Raw genomic sequence first — 26,381 nt, forward strand, 5'->3', positions numbered from 1 at the left:
CGCTGCAGAGATCGCTCTCAGCCTCGGACCCGCGCCCAGGCAGCGCCAGTTCCGGGATCTGGGCGTTCGGGAGGGGGACGAGGCTTCTGATTGGCCGCCTCCGGCGACGGAGGGCGGGACAGAGAGAGAAAGAGAGGAGGGAGGGCGCGGGGGCGTCGCGGAGAAATGACGCAACGCCGCGGCTCCTTAAAGGCACCGGCAGCTCGCGGGACGGACGGCGCAAGCGCGTTCCAGAGGCTCGGGCTGGATCTTGCCTCGCCGAGCGCGGGGCCGAGCGGGCGGGGCGCGCGCGGGCCGAGCGGACTGGGCGCGCGCCGAGCGCAGGCGGCTCGCGAGGTCCGGCGGGGCGGCTTCCAGAGCCTCCACGGGCGGGCGGAGGAGCGGGTGCCGCGATGGCCGAGGGCAGCGCCGTGTCCGACCCTCAGCACGCCACGCGCCTGCTGCGCGCGCTGAGCTCGTTCCGGGAGGAGTCCCGCTTCTGCGACGCGCACCTGGTCCTCGACGGGGAGGAGATCCCGGTGCAAAAGAACATCCTGGCGGCCGCCAGCCCGTACATCAGGTGAGGCGGGGGCCGGGCGGGGCCGCGCAGCCCCGGGCCCAGGGGCAGGGAGAGCCGGGTGGGGCGCGGAGCCCCGGGTCCCCAGTCCCCGCCGGCCGCCGGGGTCCCAGTGGTCAGCGCTCGGCTCGGCGTGCCTCCCGGGAGACGCCCCGGCCGCCGGGCCTCACCCCCGCCCAGGACAGCCGCCCCGGGGCCCGGCCCTGCTCCCCGGAGGGGACCCTGAACCGCAGTCCCCCCCGCCCCTGCCGTCCCTCGCTCCTCGGGTCTGCGCCGCCCGGCCTCCGAGGCCCCCAGACGCCGTGCTGGGCCGGACCCAGGGCCGCAACCGCGCGCAGGGCGGGGCGGCGCCGGGGAGAGCCTGCCCCCTCGCACGGGGCCCGGCCCGCGGATCCCGGCTCAAGTTTGCCGGCCCGTTCGCCTCGGAATCGACGCGCGGTGGGCCGGGCCCCGCGCAGCGAACGCGGCCAGGGAGCGCCCCTCCCACGGAGAAGCCGAACGCACGCCTCCCCTCGGATGTGGGCAGAGGGAAAACCCATCGGATGTTTTTCTTAGGATGGACGGCCCAACCCGCCCCCCCCCACCCCCAACCTCCCATCCCCCACCCCCCTACTCCCCCACTCCAGGCCCGGGCTCTTCGCAAAAGTGGCTTTGCCACCCCTTGTGGGTCCTCCGTTTAAAAAGAAGGGCAGTGTTATAGACAGACATTACAGTAAGCTGTCGCACATTTCGAAAGACTTACTGTAATTCTCAGGATGCTGTTATACAATCCGAGGACCATGATGAGATTTTAGCGATTTAGAGAAGGCATTTTAAAACGAAGATCAGCCTGTTTCGTCAGCTCAACTAACGAGGTGATTTGAAGGTGGATAGGACAGTGTTCATACAAGGGTATCATATCTTGCAGGGGCTGGTATGTTGTAGGAACTTTCTTGCAGACTGAGTTGCTCTTTTAATAAGGGGGGAGGGGTGGGGATAAAATAATAATAATAATAATAAAAGAGGGGAGAAATGCTAAAAGCTGGAGAAACTGCCCAGTAAGCTGGTTAAATATAGACTAATAGTAGAGAATGTCACTAGAATTGACAGGTCAGAAAAAAAGCAAAATGATGTGTGCTGAAGTCTCAATGCCTTGTCCTAGCGGACCTCGGCACACAAAATTGCTTTTTAACCTGTGCATTGATACATCTACGCCTAGTCAGAAGCATTTCAACTAATTTCTGGTAACTTCTCCTGGCTCTTCCTGGCTCTCTTTCTTAAAATCTATTTGCACTCTGTGGATTTCCAAGGTGGGCTTGGGGTGAGTTGATGTTAGTGTGGGGTTTAGATTGCTCACGTGACAGATAGCTCGCGGCTTGCAGTTTAGAGCTTTTGAGCAATCAATATAAAATTGGAATCAGCAGGCTAGCATCTTCCTGTGTACAGAGAATTCCTTGTTTGAGGAAATGCTGAGGAAAACTACTTTAGATGCATTCTTGTAGTTCTGTAAGTGGCATCCAGCTGGCTTAAAAGAAAATCGTGAATCACCAAATACATGCTCTCTGTTCCCTTGGCATGCTGCGTTTTTCTCCCTAGCCCTTAGCCCTTACCATGATAATATACCCTGCATTTTACTCATTTACTTTGTGGTTCTTCCCCAACCACAGAGTAAGCTCCATGAGGCCAGGGACGTTGCTTTTGTTCATTTCCACATCCCTGGCATGCAGAAAGACCAGTGCCTGGTGGTTAGCAGATGAGTGGAAGCAGGGACTGTCCTCCTTTTTGCCACAGCAGACTGGACACGAGGGGACCGGTTCTGGTGCGTTTCCATCTCAGACGCTCAGTTGTCCCTGATGGAGAAGAGCCCTGCACCTGCTTTCTGCTCCCAGCTTTCACTCTTTTTTGAGTTGTCAGTAGATGACTTCATCTCAGCTTCCGCTCACTAGTCTGATCAATGAGGGATAAAATGTGTCTTTCTCTCATTTAATCTTGGACCAAGCCTGTGCAGAAATAGGTAATTGGGCTTTAAACCCCTCCCAGGTCTGCACACAGGTCTCCAGAAGTATCACTGGCAAGGTACCACTGCTATATCTGCCAAGTTAGGAAAGATGGGGTATCTGCTTGTGACATAGTGGCACAGATGAGAATATTTAGTAATATTAGTTTATACTAGTAGTAATTTCGGTGGAAATATTAGTGATCATACTAGCAGAGCCAAAAGGGACTTCAAACGCTCTAGTCCAATTCTGTTAACCTTCCAATTAAAAAAATAGAACACGGTGGGCATTAGTGATTTATATTACAGTGAGGTTACTAGCACTTAGTGGTTCAACTAGGATTAGACTCTAGGTTAGTGATGCGTAGTCTTCTTCTTGTTTACTATACCAAGTTATAGCATTACTTGTGTTTAACTAGTCTGTGTAAACTCTCTTACTGACTTTGTTTATTAAGTACTTTCACATACTGTCTCATTTTGATTTTTATTTTCAGCCATCTTGCACAGTAGGTAGGGCACTTATTTTTGACATTTTCTAGGTAAATATGAATTGGTCAGTGTGTGTTTTTTCAGGGACTGATTGACTGCTGTAGGTTTATTTGGTCATTGAAGCTGTAGATTTGTTCCTGGGGTTCTTTTAAAATTATCAGTCTCAAGGCTTCTTCAAAGTAATATGACTAATTTATATTAGTATTTAGAAACGAACTGTTTAATTTTTGATGCTGATTATATTGGGCTTTTATAATATCTCCATTTTGTTTGAGTGAAACTTTAAAGAGTTATAGTGAAACAAAATGAATTTGTATGTTCTAAGGCAGTGGCACCCCACTCCAGTACTTTTGCCTGGAAAATCTCATGGACGGAGGAGCCTGGTAGGCTGCAGTCCATGGGGTCACTAGAGTCAGACGCGACTGAGCAACTTCACTTTCACTTTTCACTTTCATGCATTGGAGAAGGAAATGGCAACCCACTCCAGTGTTCTTGCTTGGAGAATCCCAGGGACGGGGAAGCCTGGTGGGCTGCAGTCTGTGGGGTCACACAGAGTCAGACACAACTGAAGCAACTTAGCAGCAGCAGCAGCAGAACTTGATGTTTCTTACTTTCCCTTTTGAAGCATAAACGCTTAGGCCTTTTGATGTCATTAATGTCCAGACGGCAGCCCACCAGGCTCCCCCGTCCCTGGGATTCTCCAGGCAAGAACCCTGGAGTGGGTTGCCATTTCCTTCTCCAATGCATGAAAGTGAATAGTGAAAGGGAAGTCGCTCAGTCGTGTCCAACTCTTCATGACCCCATGGACTGCAGCCTACCAAGCTCCTCAGTCCATGAGATTTTCTAGGCAAGAGTACTGGAGTGGCTTGCCATTGCCTTCCCCGAATGTATGGATTGGGTGTTTGTAAATTTGGTAGTCTGAGTTTTGTTAAATGTCTCCAGTTTGCCTGGTTTTAGTAAGTGTCCCAAGGGATGGAGCCTCGTGGGCTGCTGTCTGTGGGGTCTCACGGAGTCGGACAGGACTGAAGTGACTTAGCAGCAGCAGTAAGTGTTATAGGCCTCTGAAGTTGTGTGGCTTAGAAACAATGTTATATATTGTTTCTGTATCATCAGCCAAGGGAACCAATCCAACTTTGTGGCACTAGGAATTGAAGCAAATGGTTTGACATACTTTTTACTCTGTATAAAAAGTCTTTTAGGCTAACTTGGTTTTAATCTTTTCCTGTGCTTTATCTTTGGTTTAACATTTGTTTTTCCTCCTGATCGTCTTAGCACCAGAGGACTTTCATTATAAAAGGAAAAAGCCAGGAAAACCTAAGTTCAGCAACGAACTCCTGATGATCACCTGGAGGAAGGCTGGGTGGGGGGGCGGGGGCATCTGTCACACCGCTGAAGATTGAGGTGCTCCAGGAAGGACGGGCAGAGACTCCCAGAGCTCGTCACTCCCCACAGCTTACCGTGGGATGCTGCTTTCCTGGCATGCCCTCTGCCCAGCACTTTCTGAGGATCCCTGAATGACATTTTCCCTTCGGTTTGTTGGCAAAAAAAAAAACAATCTAAACGTAGCTGATGACCTTTAAGAATGATGACATTGAATTCAGAGCTATAATGGCGACCCACAGCAACCCTTTCCTTTCTCAGCAACCATGAGACCTTCTGGGAAAGGTTCCCTGAGGCCTGTAGGAAATTTCCTTTACTCCTGAGTGTTGCAGAGTTGCACAGTTCCCTTGATCTGGTGTGGAGTTCGCCCTCCTCTCTTTCGTGAGCTGTGGCTCTTGGGGCATGATGTCTGTGAAGGAATTTGCAGGTGCATTGCCGTGTGGCTCTGTGGTGGTGTAACAGGGCTCTGTGCAGGATCCAGTCCCATATCCACTTCGGGGAATTTTGGGTTTTCTAGGGAATCTGTTGGAACAGGAGTTTGCTTAGATTTTAGTCCCAGAGAGTAAAGGAAAAAAAGATTCCCAAGAATTTGGACCCTGTGAAGTTAGCCAACAGTAAGAATGGCGATTCCTGTCCCTTGGGTTTTGAGAAAGAGCTGGTCTAGCGGGTGTGGAGTGGAGCCATTGGGCCCAGACTCCAGCCTGGATCATCTTGGACAGTTCTGTGGGCCTTAGTCTAGTCTTCTCGTCTGTGAAGTGAGGCTGATTGGGCTCTGGGCTGCTTTTGCTCTGCTCTGTGTGTCTGTGTCGTGAGGAGGCAGAGGTCTGTCTCCGTCTTACAGCTCCGTTGGACCGCCTGTAGTTTTCCCTGGTGGTCCAGTGGTTAAGATTCAGAGTTTCCACTGCAGCGGGTGCAGGTTCCATCCCTGATGGGGGAACTGGGATCCCTCATGCTATGCAATGTGGCCAAAAAGATTTTTTTTTAATTTTGTGGCACATTGATGTTACAGCCTTCCCTTTGCCTTGTCATGCAGGACTTGGTTGCATATTCTGCTGCATAAATCTAGCTCGGTAGAGTTCTTTTGTTACAAGCATTTATTTTATCCTGTTAATTTGGATGCGTTCCAAGGCCTGATTATTGATGAGCCTGTTTTGCCATTTAAATCTAAAATTTGACTCATAGATGATGCTGATGAAACTTCTTAACGAGACTAATGTGATGATCTTTGTGGGAGTCCAAGTTTCGTGGTAATGTAGAAATTGTTGTCATCCTTTCCTGGGTACTTGAAACCCGCCCTTTAGTTTCTGAGCACTGATGTCTGTTAGTTTTGTCTGCTGTGTGCAGAGCAAGCTTTCAGTCCTGAAGTCTCTTTCCTTTCACTTGCACTTGAGTTCTTAGTTTCCTCAAAGCAGCTCATGAATGATTATCTTAAGGGTTTTGCATAGTGATTGTAAGCTGTTCGGTTTCTTAGTCCTCACGGGTTCAGCTGGAAACTCCAGGTTCTGAGATGCTTACTGAGTCCTGAGCAATCTTTAAATCAACTGTACCTACTCATGCTGCGCTCTGGTGGTGATGGAAAATACACTGGGGTTGGCTGTCTTATTAATGGATCTAGGCCGTGTTTGGCCTTGTTTGTTTCTATCCGTTTACTGTAAGGCATCCCTAACAACTGCTTAAAAAGGTGAAAGCTGCCCTGAACAGCTTACAGTCACATGCTTCAAAATGATCGTCTCCATTCTCTTCCTCCTCTCCTTCCCCTCCCCCCCCCTCCCTCCTCTTCCTCTTCTTCCTTTAGTATTGGATTGAACCCTGTTCTTAATGTGAGATTTTCCAAAACCAATATTGAAGCATGTTCTCTTTCAGAAGATCAAAGAAAGATTTTCCCAGGGCTCCTAAGAAAACCAAGAGCTTGTGCGTTGGAGCCCTAAGTTTAACATAGATCACTCATTTCAGCTGCAAGACACACGCTTATTTATACAAGGGAGCAGTTGCCACTCTTAGTAGCAGGGAAAGCTCTAATTCTGGACAGGTTCTCGGAAGGTTTCAAATGATGAAACAGATCAATAAAATTCTTGTTGGACTAAGGGATCTAACATTAAGTGACGTGCTGAATGTTTAGACGTACTGTATAGCTTTCCCAGGGCTTGTTACTTTGAGTAAAAAGCAGTGTGACAGAGGTGCGTCTTTAACCTCAGCTCCACTGAATGCCGGCTGGGAAGCTCTCCCTGTCTTACCTGCGCCCTCTGACTTCTGCCTCTTCTTCCAGTTGGCATTTTCTAATGCAAGTTCTCTTCAGTGTTCTTAAAGTAATTTTTATTATATAATTTAGAGAGTTGAGCGAAGTGCTTTTCCACATAGGAATTCTGGCTTCGCAGATTGGTTGCTGTTCAGTTGCTAAGTGGTGTCTGACTCTGTGCCACCCGTGGACTGCAGCGTGCCACGCTCCGTTGTCCTCCGCGATCTCCTGGACTTTATTCAGATCCGTGTCCATGGGTGATGGTGATGCCATCCAACCATCTCATCCTCTGCTGCCCCCCTTCTCTGTCTGCCTTCAGTCTTTCCCAGCAGCAGGATCTTTTCCAGTGAGTTGGGTCTTTGCATCAGGTGGCCACAGTATTGGAGCTTCAGCTTCAGCAGCAAGTCCTTCCATTGAATAGTCAGTGTTGATTTTCTTTAGGGTTGACCGGTTTGATCTCCTTGCTGTCCAAGGATAATATAGACCAAGCATCCAGATTATAAAACCATCTTATCTGTTGTTTAAACTGTTAATCAGTCTGTCTCATGATATCAAAGTGAGGCTTAAACTCTATTTATATTCCATAAAGAAAACATAATTAGGACAAATAAGGAGTCGTTTTGCTTCTGAGTCCTTTGGGGAGTGGCATCATCGTTTGGAAGAACACAAGTCTATCATTTTGTATGCTTGAGCTATGATACAAATGAATAATTTGTAAGTTGGAATTCTAGGTTAAGGGTGGAGATGCAGGGGTGTGAGTGTGACAAGGGGCAGGTTACGGTTGCAACCTTGAATTCTGAGTGCTTCCCATGGGTCGTCTGCCTCCTAAAACATGATGGGTCCAAAGAAGGAAGGCAATCAAAGGCTCTAGTAAAGCTGGCAACCACAGCTGTGTGGAGGGTGAAGGTGGTGTGTCCTTTTAAATGTCCTTCATTGCTCAGCTGGAGTTCCTGACCCCTGTGCTCAGAAGAGCAGAGACTGAAGTTGTCTCCCTAAGCATTTATTGCCAAAGAATGTCTTCACCGTAGAATGATGGTCTAATGTTTGCTGCTTTCAATTCTCTATGGGAATAAATTGTAATTTTTTAACCTTCTTTTCAGAGCTTTTAGGAAATAGGATACTCAGGGAAAATAAGATCTCAGGGAAATATTTTGTTAGATAAAAGAGTTGGCCTTCAGGCAATAAAGCTTTAAGAGGCAGCACATATCAAGTGGAAGTGGGGAAGACTGGTTTTTAAAAATAGACTGTTGTAATGGGGTATAGACCAATACAATGTGCTTTGTTTTTCTTTTTACAGTTAATGTGCTAGTGGATATAGAACTTTAAATGTACATTTTTGCTCATAAGTATTTTGTGATTCTTTTTAAAGTTCATTTGGCACTTGCAATTTTTGTGTTAACACGAGTAGAAAAATTGTAAAAACATAGTTTTATAGTCACATTCACGTTCATCAGTAACCAAGTGCCTCTGCCTCTGCATAATTCTAAATTGTCATGTATTATTGAGCTCAAAATATTTTCAGACCTTTGTCACTTGAATTGTTCATGTCAGTCAGTTCTCTGAATTGGAGAAACCTCACATTTAAGGTGTGAGTTTGGTCTGCATCTCATCTACCACTTTGAGCCCATTCACTGTGAGTGGCTGGCCGTGTGAGGAGGTGGGATTGGGAAGAGCAAGAAAATCCTTAGAAAGCAAAGTCAGTCATCACTGTTTGCTGCTGTCTCCTTGCTAGAGCCCACTTTTGCTTCAGGGATGTGAGTTGGAGGCCAGCAGAAGCCATCGTTGTCTTGAATGTTTCATCTGTTAGTCATGGGAAGAGTTTCCCACACCTGTCCAGCTTTTCCTCCTCCTGTGCTCCAGTGATGTGGGAAGTTCAGACTTACCCTCGCAGATTAGAGCCTTCCTGCAGGTGGTTGGTTGGTTGGTCCTTACGTTTATTTTCCTGCCTGCCTCCTTAACACTGGTGCCCCATGTGAACAGAGCTGCCTTTGCCTGAAAGGAATGAGGCCTGCTGCTTGCAGACACACCAGGATTCTCGTTTCTCTCACTCCTGCGGTGGAGCAAAAGCAGAGGAGAGGCTCTGCTTCCTTATTTCCTGGTCTTTTTACCTATTGATAGGAAGGGGAGTTAGGAAAATGGACATCACCGTCACAGCAGTCAGTACATTCTTTAGAAATGTCATCACCCTTTCACCCATGTGCTTGTGAGCTTGTGCTCACCAGTGATAAAGTCCAGTTCAAGAATTAACATTGTCTAAAATCATTGAGATGTGCTGTGTATTAATTCATCAGAGTTCCCTATAAAGAGACCTTATATAACTAGTGTTGACTAATTAGAGATAGACATTCATTCAAAAAATACATCAGAGACTGGGTATCCACAACTGGGTGCTAGGTGGAGAGTGGGGGATCGGCAGGAGCTTGCAATTCAGGGTTTATGGAACGTTACGCCTTCCCAGGCTCCATTGTCTCCTGTGCTGGGTGCCATTTGACTGTATATTCAGTGATCTCCCACAAACAGTGTCAAAACTGAGACTGAGCACGTGGAACTTGAAATCACTCAACTTATTTTTCCCACCTCTGGGGGGGCCAGTAAAGGAAAGAAACATAAAACTAACTAGTGTTAAGTTATCTTTGATGTTCACTTAATTTTTCACGATATTGTGTGGTATTTTACAATATTGTGGTAGTACCAGAATTTCAAGAATGGAAAAGGAAGAGATTGATTTTATTTTCAGAAGAGTTACTTCTGAAAGTCTGCTCTAAAAGTATACTTAAATGACTCATCTAATCATTCGCTACTGTGTTTGTAACCCCCATTCATTACATTTACAGAAACAGCTGTTTTTAAGTAGAGAATATAGATCCTTGGTCAAAGGTTTCCTAAATGCTTGATCATTCATTAAACTTTTCTTGAGCATTGCATTTATGCACGGTGTTGCCATGCCCTGGGCCTCCTGGGCTCTGGATCCGTGGAATTCGGCTGGCGAGGCAGACAGTGAAGAGATCTCGTTACAGAGAGATGTGAGGGGTGGACCGGGTGGGGGAGCATCACTCTGAGGAAGAGCTGTCTAACCTGAGATCTGGAGGGCGTGTGGAAGAGGGAGAGTCGGTGTGAGCAGAGCTGGGGGCCACAGGGAGAGCACAGGGATCCGAAGTGCTGTGATCCGATTCAAGGTTGGACTGGAACGCCAGCCCGAGGAGATGATGCGCAGCTGGTGGAGCTGCAGGAATCCAGATTGGGGCGGCAGGGCCTCGTAGCCCTGAGTTCAGAGTGGCGTGCACACTGCTCCCCTCAAGGCCCAGCTCCCACTGGAACCCTTCCCGGAGAGCTGTATGTTGGGAGCTGGCTGGGCAGGTGGCAGATACAGGAAAGGGATCACAAACCTTTTTTTTCCAATATAGTTTAGTCTGTGTGAGATAGTTTAGATTTTATCAGAAGAGTTTAGGTCAGGTGTTGATGAGAGGCATTTTGGAGGGTGCTAGAATGGTTCATCATGCAAATTGCTGGGCTGGATGAAGCACAAGCTGGAATCAAGATTGCCGGGAGAATACGCAATCAGATATGCATTTCAGATACACAGATGATACCACCCTTATGGCAGAAAGTGAAGAACTAAAGAGCCTCTTGATGAAAGTGAAAGAGGAGAGTGAAAAAGCTGACTTAAAACTCAACATTCAAAAAACTAAGATCATGGCATCTGGTCCCATCAGTTCAGTTCAGTTGCTCAGTCGTGTCCGACCCTTTGCGACCCCATGAATCGCAGCACGCCAGGCCTCCCTGTTCATCACCATCTCCCGGAGTTCACTAAGACTGAGGTCCATCGAGTCCTTGATGCCATCCAGCCATCTCATCCTCGGTCGTCCCCTTCTCCTCCTGCCCCCAATCCCTCCCAGCATCAGAGTCTTTTCCAGTGAGTCAACTCTTTGCATGAGGTGGCCAAAGTACTGGAGCTTCAGCTTTAGCATCATTCCTTCCAAAGAAATCCCAGGGCTGATCTCCTTCAGAATGGACTGGTTGGATCTCCTTGCAGTCCAAGGGACTCTCTAAAGAGTCTTCTCCAATACCACAGTGCAAAAGCATCAATTCTTTGGCGCTCATCCTTCTTCACAGTCCAACTCTCACATCCATACATGACCGCAGGAAAAACCATAGCCTTGACTAGACGGACCTTAGTCGGCAAAGTAATGTCTCTGCTTTTGAATATACTATCTAGGTTGGTCATAACTTTTCTTCCAAGGAGTAAGCGTCTTTTAATTTCATGGCTGCAGTCACCATCTGCAGTGATTTTGGAGCCCCCCAAAATAAAGTCTAACAGTGTTTCCACTGTTTCCCCATCTATTTCCCATGAGGTGATGGGACTGGATGCCATGATCTTCGTTTTCTGAATGTTGAGCTTTAAGCCAACTTTTTCACTCTCCTCTTTCACTTTCATCAAGAGGCTTTTTAGCTCTTCTTCACTTTCTGCCATAAGGGTGGTGTCATCTGCATATCTGAGGTTATTGATATTTCTCCCGGCAATCTTGATTCCAGCTTGTGTTTAATCACTTCATGGCAAATAGATGGGGAGACAATGGAAACAGTGACAGACTTTATTTTCTTGGGCTCCAAAATCACTGCAGACGGTGACTACAGCCATGAAATTAAAAGACGCTTACTCCTTGGAAGAAAAGCTATGACTAACCTAAACAGCATATTAAAAAGCAGAGACATTAGTTTGCCGACAAAAAAGTTCATCTAGTCAAAGCTATGGTTTTTTCAGTAGTCATATATGGATGTGCGAATTGGACCATAAAGAAGGCTGAGTGCCAAAGAATTGATGCTTTCAAATTGTGCTGTTGGGGAAGACTCTTGAGAGTCCCTTGGACTGCAAGGAGGTCAAACCAGTCAATCTTAAAGGAGATCAGTCCTGAAGATTCAGTGGAAGGACTGATGCTGTAGCTGAAACTCCAATACTTTGGCCACCTGACGTGAAGAACTGACTCATTGGAAAAGACGCTGATGCTGAGAAAGATTAAAGGCAGGAGGAGAAGGGGACGACCGAGGATGAGATGGTTGGATGGCATCACTGACTTGATGGACACGAGTTTGAGCAAACGTCAGGAGTTGGTGATGGACAGGGAAGCCTGGCATGCTGCAGTCCACAGGGTCTCAAAGACTTAGACACGAATGTGTGACTGAGCTGAACTGAGAATGGTTCAGACAGGAGATAGGAGTTCCCTGGGCTTGGGTTCATCAGTGGAGCTGGAGTGGCTGGAGTAGAGGGATTAGCGGTAGGACTTGGTGAGGAAAAGGGAGGAGCCAGGAGAGCCCAGGTTCACGTCCTCGTCATCAGTGAACAATGCTGGTTGTCACTTACTGGGCATATGAAGGACAGCTTTCAAAGACTCTGTCAAGTACAGGCTCTGTCCTCAGAGGTTACAGCTCAGGTGTGAAAGAACAAAGTGTGGAACCGAGGCTGTTTCATTGGTACAGATACTTCCAGCCACAGGCGTTCCAGGGAGGAGGGGCTGCTTGCTTGACCCTTAAGGTGCCAAGGAGGAAACAGTGAAGCCTGGCCTTGGGCATGAGTCAGAGGTAGAGGGCTGGGTGGGGCAGGTGAAGAGAGCGGCAAAGAGAAGGGTCCAGGTTAGCACAGGTGTGCGTGCAGGGGCTCAGGTGTGTGCTCACGATGGTAAGCACGCCGCGTGGGCTGGACTGGGGGCTGGACTGGGGGCTGGACTGGAGTGGTGGGAAGTGCGGGTGGACGGCCGATCAGGATGGTATTCTCCAGGGCCCGGCCAATTCGTCTAGAGCTTCACTCAGTCATTCACCAGTATTACACCAGTAATGGAGACGGGGCTGTGCTCCGAGAAGGCAGCTCGGTGGGGGTTTGTTCCCAGGGCCACAGGGGGACCAGAGCTGCTGCCTGATTCAGGTCAGCACCCGGGCCCCGGTGTCGGTCGTGGCTGAGGTGGACGTTCCGGGAGAAATCAACCGACTGCTATTTGGATGCGGGAGTTAGGCTGAAGGAAGAAGGAAGAGCTAACAGGTTTTGAGCCCGCTGCCTGTGAAGAATGGGGAAGACTACGATCTATCTCTGAGGTGTCCAATTCAAGGTAGCATTGCTCTAGAAATACTTTAATTAGGCTTTCAGTTGTTGAAAATTCTATAGAGGGTGACACGTATCTGAATGTATGCGTTTCTCATCTCTGCCTCTTTTAACCTCCTGCTTTTTATTCCTTTTCGTCCTTCAGGACCCAGTATCCCTTCTTTTGTAATGTTTTTCCTGTTCTGCCCAACAATCACTGCCTCCCACAGGCTTCTTTGTGGTGGATGGTGTGTACCTTCAGTGACACGTGTGACTCTTTTATTCAGTAAGGAGAAACAGGACAGACAGAGGGACTGGGTGCTCTTAAAGCGTCTTTTATCTCCAGGGCCAGAGGCACTGATCCATTAGGAAGTCTGTAGGTAAGAGAATTGAGTTGCCTGCAGTCTAAGTGCTGATGAGAAAGTAGGGGATGAGAGTTCAGGATGCTACGTCTTACTTGGAAGTGAGATGAAGCTTTTGGCCAAGGCGTTTTACTATATAGCTGAACGTGTATCGAGGACTTGGGGAGAGGGGCAGAATAAACCATCTTAAGACAGATTTTAACCCAGAAGAGAGTCTTGAATTTTGTTCCGCTTTAGATGGCGCAGCCAAACTCAACAAAGTCCCATTTCTGGTGCCAAGAAACCTGGGAGCAGGAACCAAATTCTTGCTTCAAAAGTAGTAGCTCCAGAGAGAGAGCTTTTGTCACAACATGACCAGAGAATTAATAGAGAAGCATTCGTTCCCGTGACAACATTTTGGAAGGCTTTTTCGGCTTCAGGTTGTTCAGAGAAGTTTATAACAGATTATAAATGAAGGCGGCGCCAGAAACAGAAAGAGCATTTTGAGATGCTGAAGTGAAAGTCATCAGACAGAAAATGAGCTGTCTCTCATTTATTAAACGGACTTGAAAGGGCAGTGGCGGGCTGTGGGGTTGGGGTGGGGCTGTATTTCAGGCCGTAGTGGGTTTTTGTTTTCCTACTCCCACTATCTTTAAAAAAAAGAAGAAACGTTTCTTAAGCACCGTGTAATGCTTTGGTTTGAACTGCTTTGAAAGGAAGAATACAAAGACATGAAAATACATTCATAGAAATTCTTACTTCTCCTTTGAATTTAAATCAGGAGTCCCATTTTGCCTTGGAAAAGGCAGACCTTCCTTCTGACTCTATGAGAAGAGGGAGTAGAAAGCGAGGAGAAATACGGACCTACTTCTGTGATAAATTTCAGTAGTATTCAGTGCCGTTTGTGTGCGGCGGCAAAGAACCAGATCCGCCAGTTTTTAATTAGAGAAGACTGGTGAGAGTGCCCCCGAGAACCTCCCCAGTGGTCCAGTGGGTAAGACTCCCCGCTTCCAACACAGCGGCTGTGAGTTCGATCCCTGGTCAGGAACTAAGATCCCATGAGCCATGTGGTGCAGCCAAAAAGAAAAAAGAGTGCCCCCAAACCAAAGGGGCTTCCTCTTGAAATGGCCATTTCCATGGGCTCTTAAGGTTACAGGAGGAGCCTCTTTTAAGCAGCACCTGAAAAATCCTACCTGAGTAGAAAATCTGGAACTGTTTGACAGGTTAAGGCATGAATGTCTTTCTTTTATTTCTAGAAGGCCAGGGTGTGACCAGAACAAGGAACCAGGTTTGTTTCATCCTAGAAGAATTTTCTGCTTCTCAAGTTGCTGCGTCACGTTCTGTCTTTGAACTCGTCTTAAAATTTTAACATGCATTTTCAAACCTTGTCTTTTAAAAGGTGAATTTTTATTGACTGCTTTACTTGGAAACATATAAGAACTGGATTTACATTTTAAGAATCTTTTTTTTATACAAAAGGTTTTATGGGAAACCACATCAGAGTTCAGTTATTTACATCTCCCAGAGTTCCGGTTCTGAACAGTGCACTAATATATTGTCACGGTTGCAATTTCTCTGCATATATACACACACATATATATGTAATTTCTGATTCATCTTTTCATTTGAAGTCATTTTGTATCCCTCTAATATCTCAAGGTAATGCCCATAATCATTTTTAATAGTTATTTGTTATGACATCATTGCTGTTCCATATAATTTGCTTCATCATTCCCCTTTGACCTTTTAATTTTCAGTTCCTTTTTTTTCCTCCTGAATAGTAGCACTAAACAAGTTGGAAACAAAACAAAACAAAATTCTTGGTTCTTTTTTCTTGTATTTTTTGTGGGTAAACCCACTTTAGGGACTTTGTCCCAAGCATATCTGTATCTGAAGATAGAACAGACTTATTCTTGTTATGTGAGACCAGATTACTGTCCAGGAAGACTGGATTGTCCTATCAAGACCCTGACAGTATGTATCTGATTTTTTTTTCCTTTAGATTTATTGCCGTTGCCTTGTCACTTTTCCAGATTGTTTCTCAAAGTTATTACTGTGTTGCATATCATTACTATTTTGTTAGCCTGAATTTTCAAATGTTATATGTTTGCTGTTGTGAAAACATTTAGAGCAGGGTTTGGCAAACTTTCCTCTAAAGGGTCAGAAATATTCTAGGCTTTCCAGTCTGTGTCCAATCTCGGTCACATATTCTTTGTTTCTTGTTCCAACAACAGTCTTTTAAAATATTTTAAAAAAACATTTTTAGTTGAAAGGGCATACAAAAGCAGGCTGTGGTTTGCAGTGTGTCAGCCATGATCTAGAGTGTCTGACTTTTTAAAACTTGGATATGAAGTCTTTAACTCCGGAGGTCGTCTTTAGTGCCGTTCACATGTCGTGCGATGATCTGCATGCCAGTCTTCAGAGAGCAGAGGCTGACAGTCAAGCTTAGTTTTCCCTGGCGCTCTCCCCTGCTCTCCTCCTGCCCCATATTCATCTCTTCCTTCTAGGACATTCTGTAGTGTATCCTTTTCCTTGTCCTTAAAAAAAAATGGTAATAATTTTCATTCCTTTCTGGTTCCTTTTCCTGAGCATAAAAGTATGCTTAAGTCCTTTCCAGCACCCAGAACATCGGCAATGCACAAATGTTAAATAAATGCATCCGATAAAAGCAAACACACTCTGCATCCTCTTCCAACAAGTGCACGGTTTTCTTGACTTTGTGCCGACAGTCTGAAGGCAGCGTGTGTGTATCTCGTCCTTGGTCTCACCTCCTGCTCCCTTCTGCCTCTAGGCGCATGTCTTCTCACTCCATTAAAACTGTGCTTCTGAAAACTGCTAAATATAATGGCCAAATCGGGTAAAAAAATAAATTTTTTTTAGAGTTGATTTACAATGTGGTATTAATTTCTGCCGTACAGCGCAGTGATTCAGCTACACATATGCACACGCTCTTTTTCATTGTGGCTTCTCCTGGGGTGGTGGGTGGAGTCCCCGTGCTGTCCCGCAGGGCCTTGCTGTGTGCCCGCCGCTCGTCCACTAGCCCCCGCCGCGCCACCAGCAGTCGGTTCTCTGTGTCTCTAACTGTTTCCGTTTCATAGAGAGCTTCGCGTGTGCCGTATTTCAGAGTCCGCGTATAACTGACACCTTACGGCATTTCTTTCTCTTTCTGACTTAAGTGAAAACTGCTAAGTGCTTGTCCTCCTCGACCTGTCTGCTGTGTCTGCCATTCTTGGTTTATCGTGCTCTCGACAGCTCTCGTCCCATTCCGCCGTCTCCTTTTCTGGTCCCCCGTCTGTCCCCAGACGTGGTGCGGCACCGCCTGTGTCCTCGGCCTGCCCTCTCCCCACCGCGGTCGTATCTCCTCCTCTGGCTGAGCCCCAAGCACGTCCATCTGATGGCCAGCCGCATGGCCACCCCAAGCCCGGCCCTGCCCGCTCCCTCTGCCCCCAGGCAGGTGGTCCTTCATCTGCCGTGATGGCTGCTGTCCTACCAGGCTGTCAGCAGGACCCGGGGACTCCTCGGGGAGGCCACCTCCTCCCTTTCCCTTCAGCGTCAAGTTAACTCCAAGGCCTGTCGTTTCATCCTCTCAGGTCTCTGAAAGCCGTCTCCTCTCTGCCATCGCTACCACTTGGGTTCGAGCTTCCACTGTTGCTGAGTTGTGGCAGGCTCCCTGCTGACCTGTCTGCCTCTATGCTCAGGCTCCACCCGTCTCCCAAAGCTGCCGCCAGAGTGATGTTTCTAGAATGTAATTAGATAATGTTCGAAACTCCAGTGTCTTTGGGGATGTGGTTGATTCAGGCGCTGGGGCAGGAAAAATAGACTGTGTGCCTGGAGTATTTGTGCCAGCAAGTAAGGAGGGCTCAAAAGAATATAGAGGCTTTTAGCAGGAACATGGAGCTGCCCTGAAAGAAGTCTTGATGGCCAAAGCTGGAACGATTTGAGCAAGAAAATGAATAACAATAACACTGGATTATAATCCATAGAATAAAGAAACACTGATGTATCTGAGGATGGATAAATAAATAAATGGGGGAGAAGAGACAGTTCTTTCTTATAGAAGAAGCTCAATTAGTAAATGTAGAAGAAGGGATAAGAGAATCAGAAGCCGTCAGTTGAACACCACGTTAATGTTGCCGGCAAGAGCTGCCAGTGGCAACTAAAATTAGTGGGCAAGAGTTTGAGGAGAAAAAGGATATTTACATGTTCTCGTATTAGCTCCTCCAATGTACTTATTAATTACAAAAGGGAAAATGGTAACTTACAGTGGAGAAACCCAACAAACATACCTAACCAGGTGGCCACGGTTAAGGTCAGCAGTAACAGCACGTTGGCATCGTGTTCTCCCTGATGTGAAGGACACAGTGTCGCTCTCATAGTGTCCCTGCCAGAAATGCTCAACCTCAGTCTAGTTGTAAGAAATGCAGTTCAAGTTCAGGGACACTGTACAAAATAATTGACCAGGGCTCACCAAAGCATCAGGTCTCGAAAGGTGAAGAAAGATTGAGGAAGAGTCGCAGGTTAGGGCCACAATAGCTAAGTGCAGTTTGGAACCCTGGGTTGGGTCCCAGAACAGAGAAAGGACATTAAGGGGGAAGCTGCTTAAATCTGAATAAACTTACTAGTGTTGTGCCAGTCTTTATTTCTTAGCTTTGGTCATTGTACTAAGATTATGTGAGTTAGAGGAAGACAAAGGTCAAATGATGTGGCTTATATGTGGAATCTAAAAGGTAAGGATATAAACGAACTTATTTACAAAGCAGAAAGAGATCCACAGAGACAGAAAACAAACTTATGGTTACCAAAGGGGAGAGAAGGGGGGATGAATTAAGAGTTTGGGACCAACGTATACCACTGCTACCTATAAAATAGACCAACAATATGGACCTGCAGCGTAGCACAGTATAGAACTCTAGTCAGTGTTTTGCAGTAGCCTGTAAAGGAAAAGAAACTGAAAAAAATATATATGTATGTATAACCGAATCACTTTGCTGGACACCCAAAACTGATACAACATTGTAAGTTTGTTTTATAAAATCTTTTTTTTTTTTTTTAAGATCATGTAAGTTTATTAACATTAGTAGATATGCTCCATGAAGGGTATACAGGAACCCTACAACTTGAAAAAAACACTTTGCAGCGAATCTAAAATTATTTCAGGTTAAGAGGTTTCTCCTTTTCCCTTCCAGGTGAAGCACAGATCCTTTTGCATGGCCTTTCGACTTGGGTCTATTTGATATCTTAAAATTCAGTGGAGGTTCAGCTCAGTTCAGTCGCTCAGTCATGTCCGACTCTTTGCGACCCCATGAACCACAGCACACCAGGCCTCCCTGTCCATCACCAACTCCTGGAGTCCACCCAAACCCATGTCTAGCGAGTCAGTGATGCCATCCAACCATCTCATCCTCTGTTGTCCCCTTCTCCTCCTGCCCCCAGTCCCTCCCAGCATCAGGGTCTTTTCAAATGAGTCAGCTCTTCACATCAGGTGGCCAAAGTATTGGAGTTTCAGCTTCAGCATCAGTCCCTCCAATGAACATCCAGGACTGATCTCCTTTAGGATGGACTGGTTGGATCTCCTTGCAGTCCAAGGGACTCTCAAGAGTCTTCTCCAACACCACAGTTCAAAAGCATCAATCGTTCGGTGTTCAGCCTTCTTTATTGTCCAGCTCTCACATCCATATGTGACCACTGGAAAAACCAAAGCCTTGACTAGAGGGACCTTTATTGGCAAAGTAATGTCTCTGCTTTTGAATATGCTGTCTAGGTTGGTCATAACTTTCCCTCCAAGGAGTAAGCGTCTTTTAATTTCATGGCTGCAGTCACCATCTGCAGTGATTTTGGAGCCCCATAAAATAAAGTCTGACACTGTTTCCACTGTTTCCCCATCTATTTCCCATGAAGTGATGGGACCAGATGCCATGATCTTCGTTTTCTGAATGTTGAGCTTTAAGCCAACTTTTTCACTCTCCTCTTTCACTTTCATCAAGAGGCTCTTTAGTTGTTCCTCACTTTACTACATGTTTTTGTCAAGAACAGCACGGGGCGGTGGCATGTCCTCCTGGGTGCGTGGTATCGGGGGCCCGGGATAGCCACTTGTCCCGACATTGGGATAGCCACTTGTCCCGACATCGTTAGTGTTGGTTTGATCGCATGGTTAGAGATGGTGTCTCCTGGATTAATCTCAGGCCTCTTCTCTTTGTAATTAACATGTGACTTACAGGGTGAGACTTCGAGGTTATGTGCACATTCTACTCCTCACCACCTTTCCATCCCTAGTTTCAGCATCCCTGTGTAACCATCACTGCTTCTGTGTTTATTAGTCAAGTCTCCTAAATTTTAGGGGTAAGCAGCTGGGCAGGAAATCAAACGATTATGACGGTAAGGACAGCGGAGGGAGAAACAGGCTTTCAGCAGACTGAGACAAAGCATTTATTGTAGAATAACGTAATGGGTACTTTATCCAGAGGTTTCAGACGAGGAAGTTTAAAACTCAGGACTCCTAGAAATGGCTGGCACCATTTCATTTCACTGACAATAAACCGTGGTTAGAAGTGGGGCTGGTCAGTTTCTCAAGGGTGGGGACCACCAGCTGGTGGAGGTCCAGTTTTTAAATCCACGCCCGGTGCTGGATGCCGTGCAAAACAGTCACCATCTTTATGGGTTTGGTTTCTGTAGTCTGTACCTCTTTCCCTCTGGTGATGGCCGCATTGCTGCAGGAATGATTAATGTCCCGCACGGTCGTGTACGCCCACTGTCCAGCCCTCCCTGTCCCCCAGATGCACACCCTGACTCACACTCTGCAGTTTCCTTGAGCTGTCCCTGTTTGAGGGGTACTTCACACTTTTCCACATTCTCTTATTTCAGGAGACATCATCTTCCCTAAGATAGATTTCTCTTTTGTTCAGATCACACGGCTCTGGAAGGCAGATATTTTGTGTTTTCACATTTCTTCCAGATATTGATGTCACTGGATGTGGTTACTCAGAGCAAATCTAAATATGAAACACTGTATTTCATCTTCAGAGCAGATGACGTGATAAGAGGAGGAAGATGGAAAGCGCTTTTGTGAATCCTCGTGGGCCCTGGGGTAGGGAGGTGGTCAGGGGCGGGTGGAGACCGTGGAGGCATCCTCTAAGACGAAGTGGCTGCGCTTCGGCCTCATTACTGGGGGCTGAGTGGGTGGGCTGACACCCGAACAGTAAACCTTTGGTCTCTTGGAACCCTTTCCTAAGCTTCATACTTGCCCATCACTCTGTAGCTGCTCGTTTTCCACGAGGTGCACCAGAGACGTGAGGGGACGGCGCTGAAGCAGGCAGGATGGAGTGCCGGGCAATCAGGCTTATGCACAGAGGACAGGCCTCCCCTTCGGCCACTGTCCATTTGGGCCTCAGCACAAAGGCCGATGATTTCCTCGGGGGCCTCTGGGTGGCGGAACGTTCGAGCTTTCAGTTTTGAATTGCTGACTGCAGCACACCCGGGTCGGATGCCGGCGAGAGCGTTGCCTTCCCCCAGTGTGGACCAACCCTCGGGCGCCCTGCCGGGGAGCGTCCAGCTGCGTGGCTGGGGGATAATGCCACTTCTGAACATTGGTGCTGCTTTTGTCTTGGAGCCAAACGAGCACAGTAGCTGATCACTGCAGGGCTGAAGCCCACTGGCTGTGTGCTGTTACCAAGTCCCTGACGTTTCCCAAATCCCCATTCAGACCCTTGATGGGGTAGAGCAGGCAGCCAAACAGAGTCCTTGCTTTCAGGGGTGCAGGCGTGAGACAAACACCGTCTATTTGATAGTGGCAAATTCTGGGAAGAGAAATGAAGCAGGGAGGGGAGAGGGGTGTTATTTTAGATAACACAGTACCTGGGCCGCTCTTTGTGGGTATTACCGGAGCAGAGCCCTAAAGTCAGTGAAGGATTAAATCTTCCCCTGATCAGGCAAGTGGGAGGCAGACAGAATATTCCAGGCAGGAGGGCACACATCAGACTAAGCTGGGACACTTTGAAAATATGCACAGTCTTGGACCTGACATCATTGGTCTAGGACCTGCTTTATCTGTAAAAGCTCTCCAGAAGATTCTGGGAAGCAGGTTGGGGAGCTGCTCTTAAAATCCATTAAAATTATGAGTCATGCCAGGATCTATATGAGGGGGACAGTTTTGATGTTAAGTAAGTAAAAACCACACTCTCTCTGGGTGTAAAAAAAAAAAAGACTTGGATGCAGAGAGAAATGAATAGAGGAAATTAAAGGAAATAACAAAGGAAAAGAAAAAAAAGACTAAAAAAAATCATTTGAAAAGTAGACTTTCTTTTTAGAGTGAAGTTCATAGGAAAACTGAGAGGAAGAGAGAGGTTCCATAGCCTCCTACCGGCAGGTGTGCAGAGCCTCCCTGACAAAGAGGGGAACCTCGGTCACAACCGACAGCCCTCCACTTCCCATCACCACCCAGGGTCCAAGGCTGACACTAGGGTTCACCCTTGGTGTGCATTTTGTGGGTTTGGGCAGACACAGGATGATTGGTGTCCACCATCATGGTAGCGTACTGACCAGTGTTGCTGCCCTGAGATTCCTCTGCCCGAAAGGCCCGTTTTTCGTATGGCTTTGAGGAGTTCACGAAGACTTGAAAGGAGGGAGGGCGTCCGTAAGACAGACTCCCGCAGTGCAGGCATCATCGGGGGGGGGGCCTCCGTGGGCATACGCACTGCTGAGCCCGCGGCCCTCTGCTCTTGGGAGCTGCCGGTTTGACGGGAATCATTGGAAACAGTGTGAGTAACGCCCGTGAATTGCCCTCCTTGGAGTTCCTGTGAAGCCTGACTCCCTGAGCACTGCTTTCTCCTGAGTCCCGTCTGAGGAGGTTTCTTTGCTCTTTTTGGAGACAAGCCTTTGCAGCTGAGGGGAAGGAAAGTCACTTAGATGTCTTCCGTGTCACCGCCACCTCGAACCCCAGTGTCAGCAGTGTCTGCGGGGAGGAGGAGCACCAGACCTGATGATCGGGTGCGCATTAGCACACCTAGGCTCAACCGAGCTCTCCGGCCGTTGGAAGCCGGCGAGGAGAGGACAGTGGATAACCAGCAGAGGCCTTTGTGCTTGCCGAGAGTGGGTAACTGGAGGGAAAGGGAACTCCCACCGTGTCACCCACAGGAGGCGTGTTATAAACCCTCGGAAACAGATTGAGTTGGCTGGACTGTATCATCTAGGACTCGACAGATGCGTCTCCAGAGCAGAGTCTCCGCAGTAACTCTTGAGTCCGTTTCAGCAGTTCAGCCCAGGGGTGTTCAGGGATGGGAAGCTCTCAAGTCACCTCATTTAACCTCTTCTCTCTACAAACGAGAGAACAGGGATGGTGAGGAGGGCGCGCCTGCCCTGGAAACAGAAAACTGGGCAAGAGCGTGACAGGCGTGGATGTTTCTATCTCAGCACCGGAGGCCCCGTCTTAGAATAGTCCCCACTCTTCCTTGTAAAGAGTCTTATGACATTCTCAAAGCGATATTTTAAGACTACCGCAGCTTCTGGGAGAGTTTGTAAATTGACGTCACATGGTAATAAAAACAAGGATATTGTGACTTCCGATGAATTCATTTATGATTCATGTATGAGACGGAAAACGAGAGAAGAGGGAGAGCAGCAGTATAGGTACAGTCCGTTATCTGTAAAGTGACCTACAAGGATATATCGTACGACACAGGGAATATAGCCAGTGTTTCATAATAACTGTAAGTGGCCTGTAGCCTTTAAAAACTGTGAGTCGCCATATTGTACACCTGCGGCTTATATAACATTGTGCATCGACTATACTTCAATTAAAAGAGAGAGAAATCAGAAGCGCTGATTGACTGCCCTGGAGGCTCAGTGGTAAAGAAGCCACCCACCAATGCAGGAGGCCTGGGTTCGATCCCTGGCCTGGGAAGATCCCCTGGAGAAGGAAATGGCAACTCACTCCAGTATGCTTGCCTGGGAAATCCCGTGGACAGAGGAGCCTGGTGGGCTACAGTCCATGGTGTCACAAAAGAGTTGGACACGACTTAGCAACTACACAACAACAACAAATATCTGGACTAACTATAGAAACAAAGCTGTCAGTTATTAGCTCTTTGGCTTAGCCTTTTCTTTTTTAAAATTAACTCATTCAGTCCAGCTCATTGAGTTTTCAGTTATATGCGATATGTGGCAAGGGAGATAGAAACGATGTGAAAGGTGAGAAAGTTCTGAATAAAAAAGGGAAAGTATGGAGGAAATGATAGATATGACAGATATTGGGAAGATGAGGGTGCTTACTGGAGGAAACACGTGAAACAATGGAACAGAAGCTGTAGAGGTGTAGGTGGGAGGTAGGGAAGTGAAGACAAAAGGAAGGGGAATAAGACAAGTTTATAAGGTTCAACGGTGAGAAAGGATGGTGACTATCTAAGAAATGAAAGAAGGAAGTCATTGCAAATGGTCATGGGCTGTGAAGCAAGACAGTTTCACAACAGTTCTGAATGACTCTTAGCATCTCATGGGAAGGGACTAACGGCCAACTTTGACTGCATTCCTGACAGACAAATGGACATCAGCCTCCTGGAACCTGCAGGATGGTCTGTGAGTTGTCACCTGGCCATGATAATATAAGAGGGACAGGAAGGTGGGAAATTTTGGATCTGAATTTAAACCGTAATTAAAATAAAGTTTTGTGATTTGACCCTCAGACATTTAAAGACTTCAATAGTGCAGTGATTCAGTTTTCATGGACTCTGAAAGGGTCAGATTTTATAGACGTCTGAAATGGTCAGTGTTTAAGGAAGTCTCTTTTTTTTTCTGTCCTCTTAGCCACTGGGATTCCCTGGTGGCTCAGATGGTAAAGCATCTGCCCCCAATGCGGGAGACCCAGGTTCGATCCCTGGGTCGGGAAGATCCCCTGGAGAAGGAAATGGCAGCCCACTCCAGTACTCTTGCCTAGAAAATTCCATGGATGGAAGAGCCTGCTGGGCTACAGTCCATGGGGTCGCAAAGAGTTGGACACGACTGAGCAACTTCACTTCACTTAGCCATTGTCTATACTCTGCCAGCTGCTGAAATAAAACTGTACCTTTAAAATATATATATATATAAATTCAATGTTTTGCTGTGGTGAGTCTTTGTTGCTATACACAGGCTTTCTCTAGATGCGACAAGTGGCATGTGGGCTCAGTAGTTGTGGTACACAGGCTTAGTTCCCTCGCAGTATGTGGGATCTTCCCTGACCAGGGATCGAACCCATGTCCCCTGCCTTAGCAGGCAAATGCTTGAGCACTGAACCACCGGAGAAGCCCCAGGAAACTGTACTTTCTAAAAGCGATTCTTTGTCATTGTGAAAACACACAGCAGTAGTTGACCCCTAAACAATGTGGGTTTGAACTGTACCGGTCCATATGTGCGGATTTTTTTTTTTTCCAGTATTGCATGGGTTTACTGATACACAGGTTAATTGAAGAAGATCTACACGTAAGTGAACTCATGCAGTTCAGACCCGTGTTGTTCAAAGGTCAGTTCTGCGTGACCCATGGTTGGTTGACTCTGTAGATGCAGGTGCGGGGGACTGGACAAAGGGACTTGAGAGTCTGCAGATTGTGATATCTCTGTGGGTCCGGGAATCATTCCCTCAGGGATACCGAGAGATGTCTATAATCATCTAAAAAAACAGTCCAGTCACATGGCTGAAAAGTAGAAAGGGGGCACGCTGATCAGCGTCTTCATAACCTCTTTCCCCATCAGCTCGGCCCCCTCCCCCTACGCCGTCTGCAGCCCGTGGGCAAGCACAGCCGGCTCTGGTTGGAACCACTTGAGTTCTAGGTGGCGCTCCTCTGTGTGAACACATTTTGGAGCTAGTGGCTTTAAATATGTTCAAGACTGCATCTAATCAGGATTAAGAAGCCACATAGTAATCTGAGCAACAAAAGTTTAAAAAATTTTAACTATAACAGAGAGATTGGCCACAAAGAGGAAACTCTGCAAATTCAAGGTGTAGCTGACGTAAGGAGCAGCTGAGATGCAGACTTGATCGGCCAGGACAGATCAACGTGTGGCAGAGAAGCCACGCTGGTGGAATTTGCTTGAAGTCAGCCCTCTGGAACGCGCCAGAAATCTGTCCGCTGTGGTGCCTCCAGGAGTTCCAGGGCAAGCTGCCGGGCGCCACAGGCAGCCGCACCCCCAGGAGCCTGCCCCGCTTCGGGGCCAGGGCCAGGCGGCAGACCCTCCCCCTGCGGTGCCTCCCCAGCACCCTCCGCTTCGCACGCTTCGCACCCTGCCAGTTCACCCTTTAGAAGGCTCAGATCAGTTTTCACGGAGCCTGCAAGAAGGGTGGACTCGGGGCCGAAGAGGCGATATGGTAATCGCCAGCACGGTGAGTTAGAAATATGAATACTGGCACCATCCTCAGGGAAACATTCCCTGAGGACGCGTCTGCTCACAGTAGATTGTAGAGCCCAATAGTAGTGACTTCAGTGTGATTCTTAGCACTTCTGCTGTCTTTCTTGATTGAGAATTGACTGAAAAATTTTTTCTTCACTTTTAATAAAAGTGTCACTTGTATAGATACACCTAGAGTGCAGCAAGCAGAAAAGACATGCCTTTTGAGTAAAATTATTAGTTCAGGGGAAACTACAGAGGCAGGAACAGCAGATACGGAATATAGGGGGAAGCAGAATTGTCTAAATACCCTCTTTCTACCTTCAGATGCGGTATATAGTCCATCAATTCCACCTGCCTAAAGGCCTCCCAAGGCCTCCTGTTGGACCAGAATGCGCCAGCTTCCTTCTGCTGGTGTGGGGCTGTTACCCTAGGGTCATCCCTCACCATTCCCTTCCCTGCTTTCCTGTGTTGGATCCTGCCTTTTTTTTGTTCAAAACCTTCCTCCTTCTGGATGTTTTCTGGGGCAGTTTTCGGAACAGCATTCTGAGAAGTGTTGCATGGGAGGTCATTTGTTTTGAGACTTTATATAGATGAAAATATCTGTTCAGTCCTGATATTTGGTTGGCATTTTGACTGGGTAAACTACTCTCTCCGTTGCACACCCTTCAGAGTACATCAGTCTTCCACTGGAGCTGGGCAGCCTTCCTCAGCAGGGCAGGGGAGTCGTTCCCTCCGTGGAGCAAGGGTCTGGGAACTCAGCTGTTTGCTAAGACTTTGTCCATCCATCGTTCTGCACTTAGTTCATCCTTCACCGTCCTTCCATGGCGGCCTCATCCTGCCAACTCCAAGCCTTTGGGCTGCTTCCTAAGTGTGACTTAAGTGTGTCTTCACTTCCCTCGCTGCTAAATTAGGAGCATCTTTTAGACCTTGGGTAAAGGACCTGTTGTTAAACAAGACCCAGAAAGCACTGACTGTGAAAA

General features: G+C 47.4%; 1 protein-coding gene across 2 annotated transcripts in view; it reads left to right on the forward strand.

Annotated features, from left to right (window-relative positions):
• Nucleotides 1–216: 216 nt before the first annotated feature.
• GAN (gigaxonin) overlaps nt 217–26,381 on the forward strand; it is a 59,043-nt gene continuing 32,878 nt past the window's right edge. The window contains exon 1 of one of the 2 annotated variants that reach the window (XM_027977657.2): nt 217–559. In XM_027977657.2, the coding sequence (XP_027833458.1) occupies nt 393–559 (167 nt within the window). In that variant the 5' untranslated portion in view covers nt 217–392. The remainder of the gene's footprint in view (nt 560–26,381) is intronic. The other variant, XM_042231485.2, reaches the window with a different exon arrangement.

Source organism: Ovis aries, chromosome 14 (assembly GCF_016772045.2).
Source record: "Ovis aries strain OAR_USU_Benz2616 breed Rambouillet chromosome 14, ARS-UI_Ramb_v3.0, whole genome shotgun sequence".
NCBI classification, from domain to species: Eukaryota; Metazoa; Chordata; class Mammalia; order Artiodactyla; family Bovidae; genus Ovis; species Ovis aries.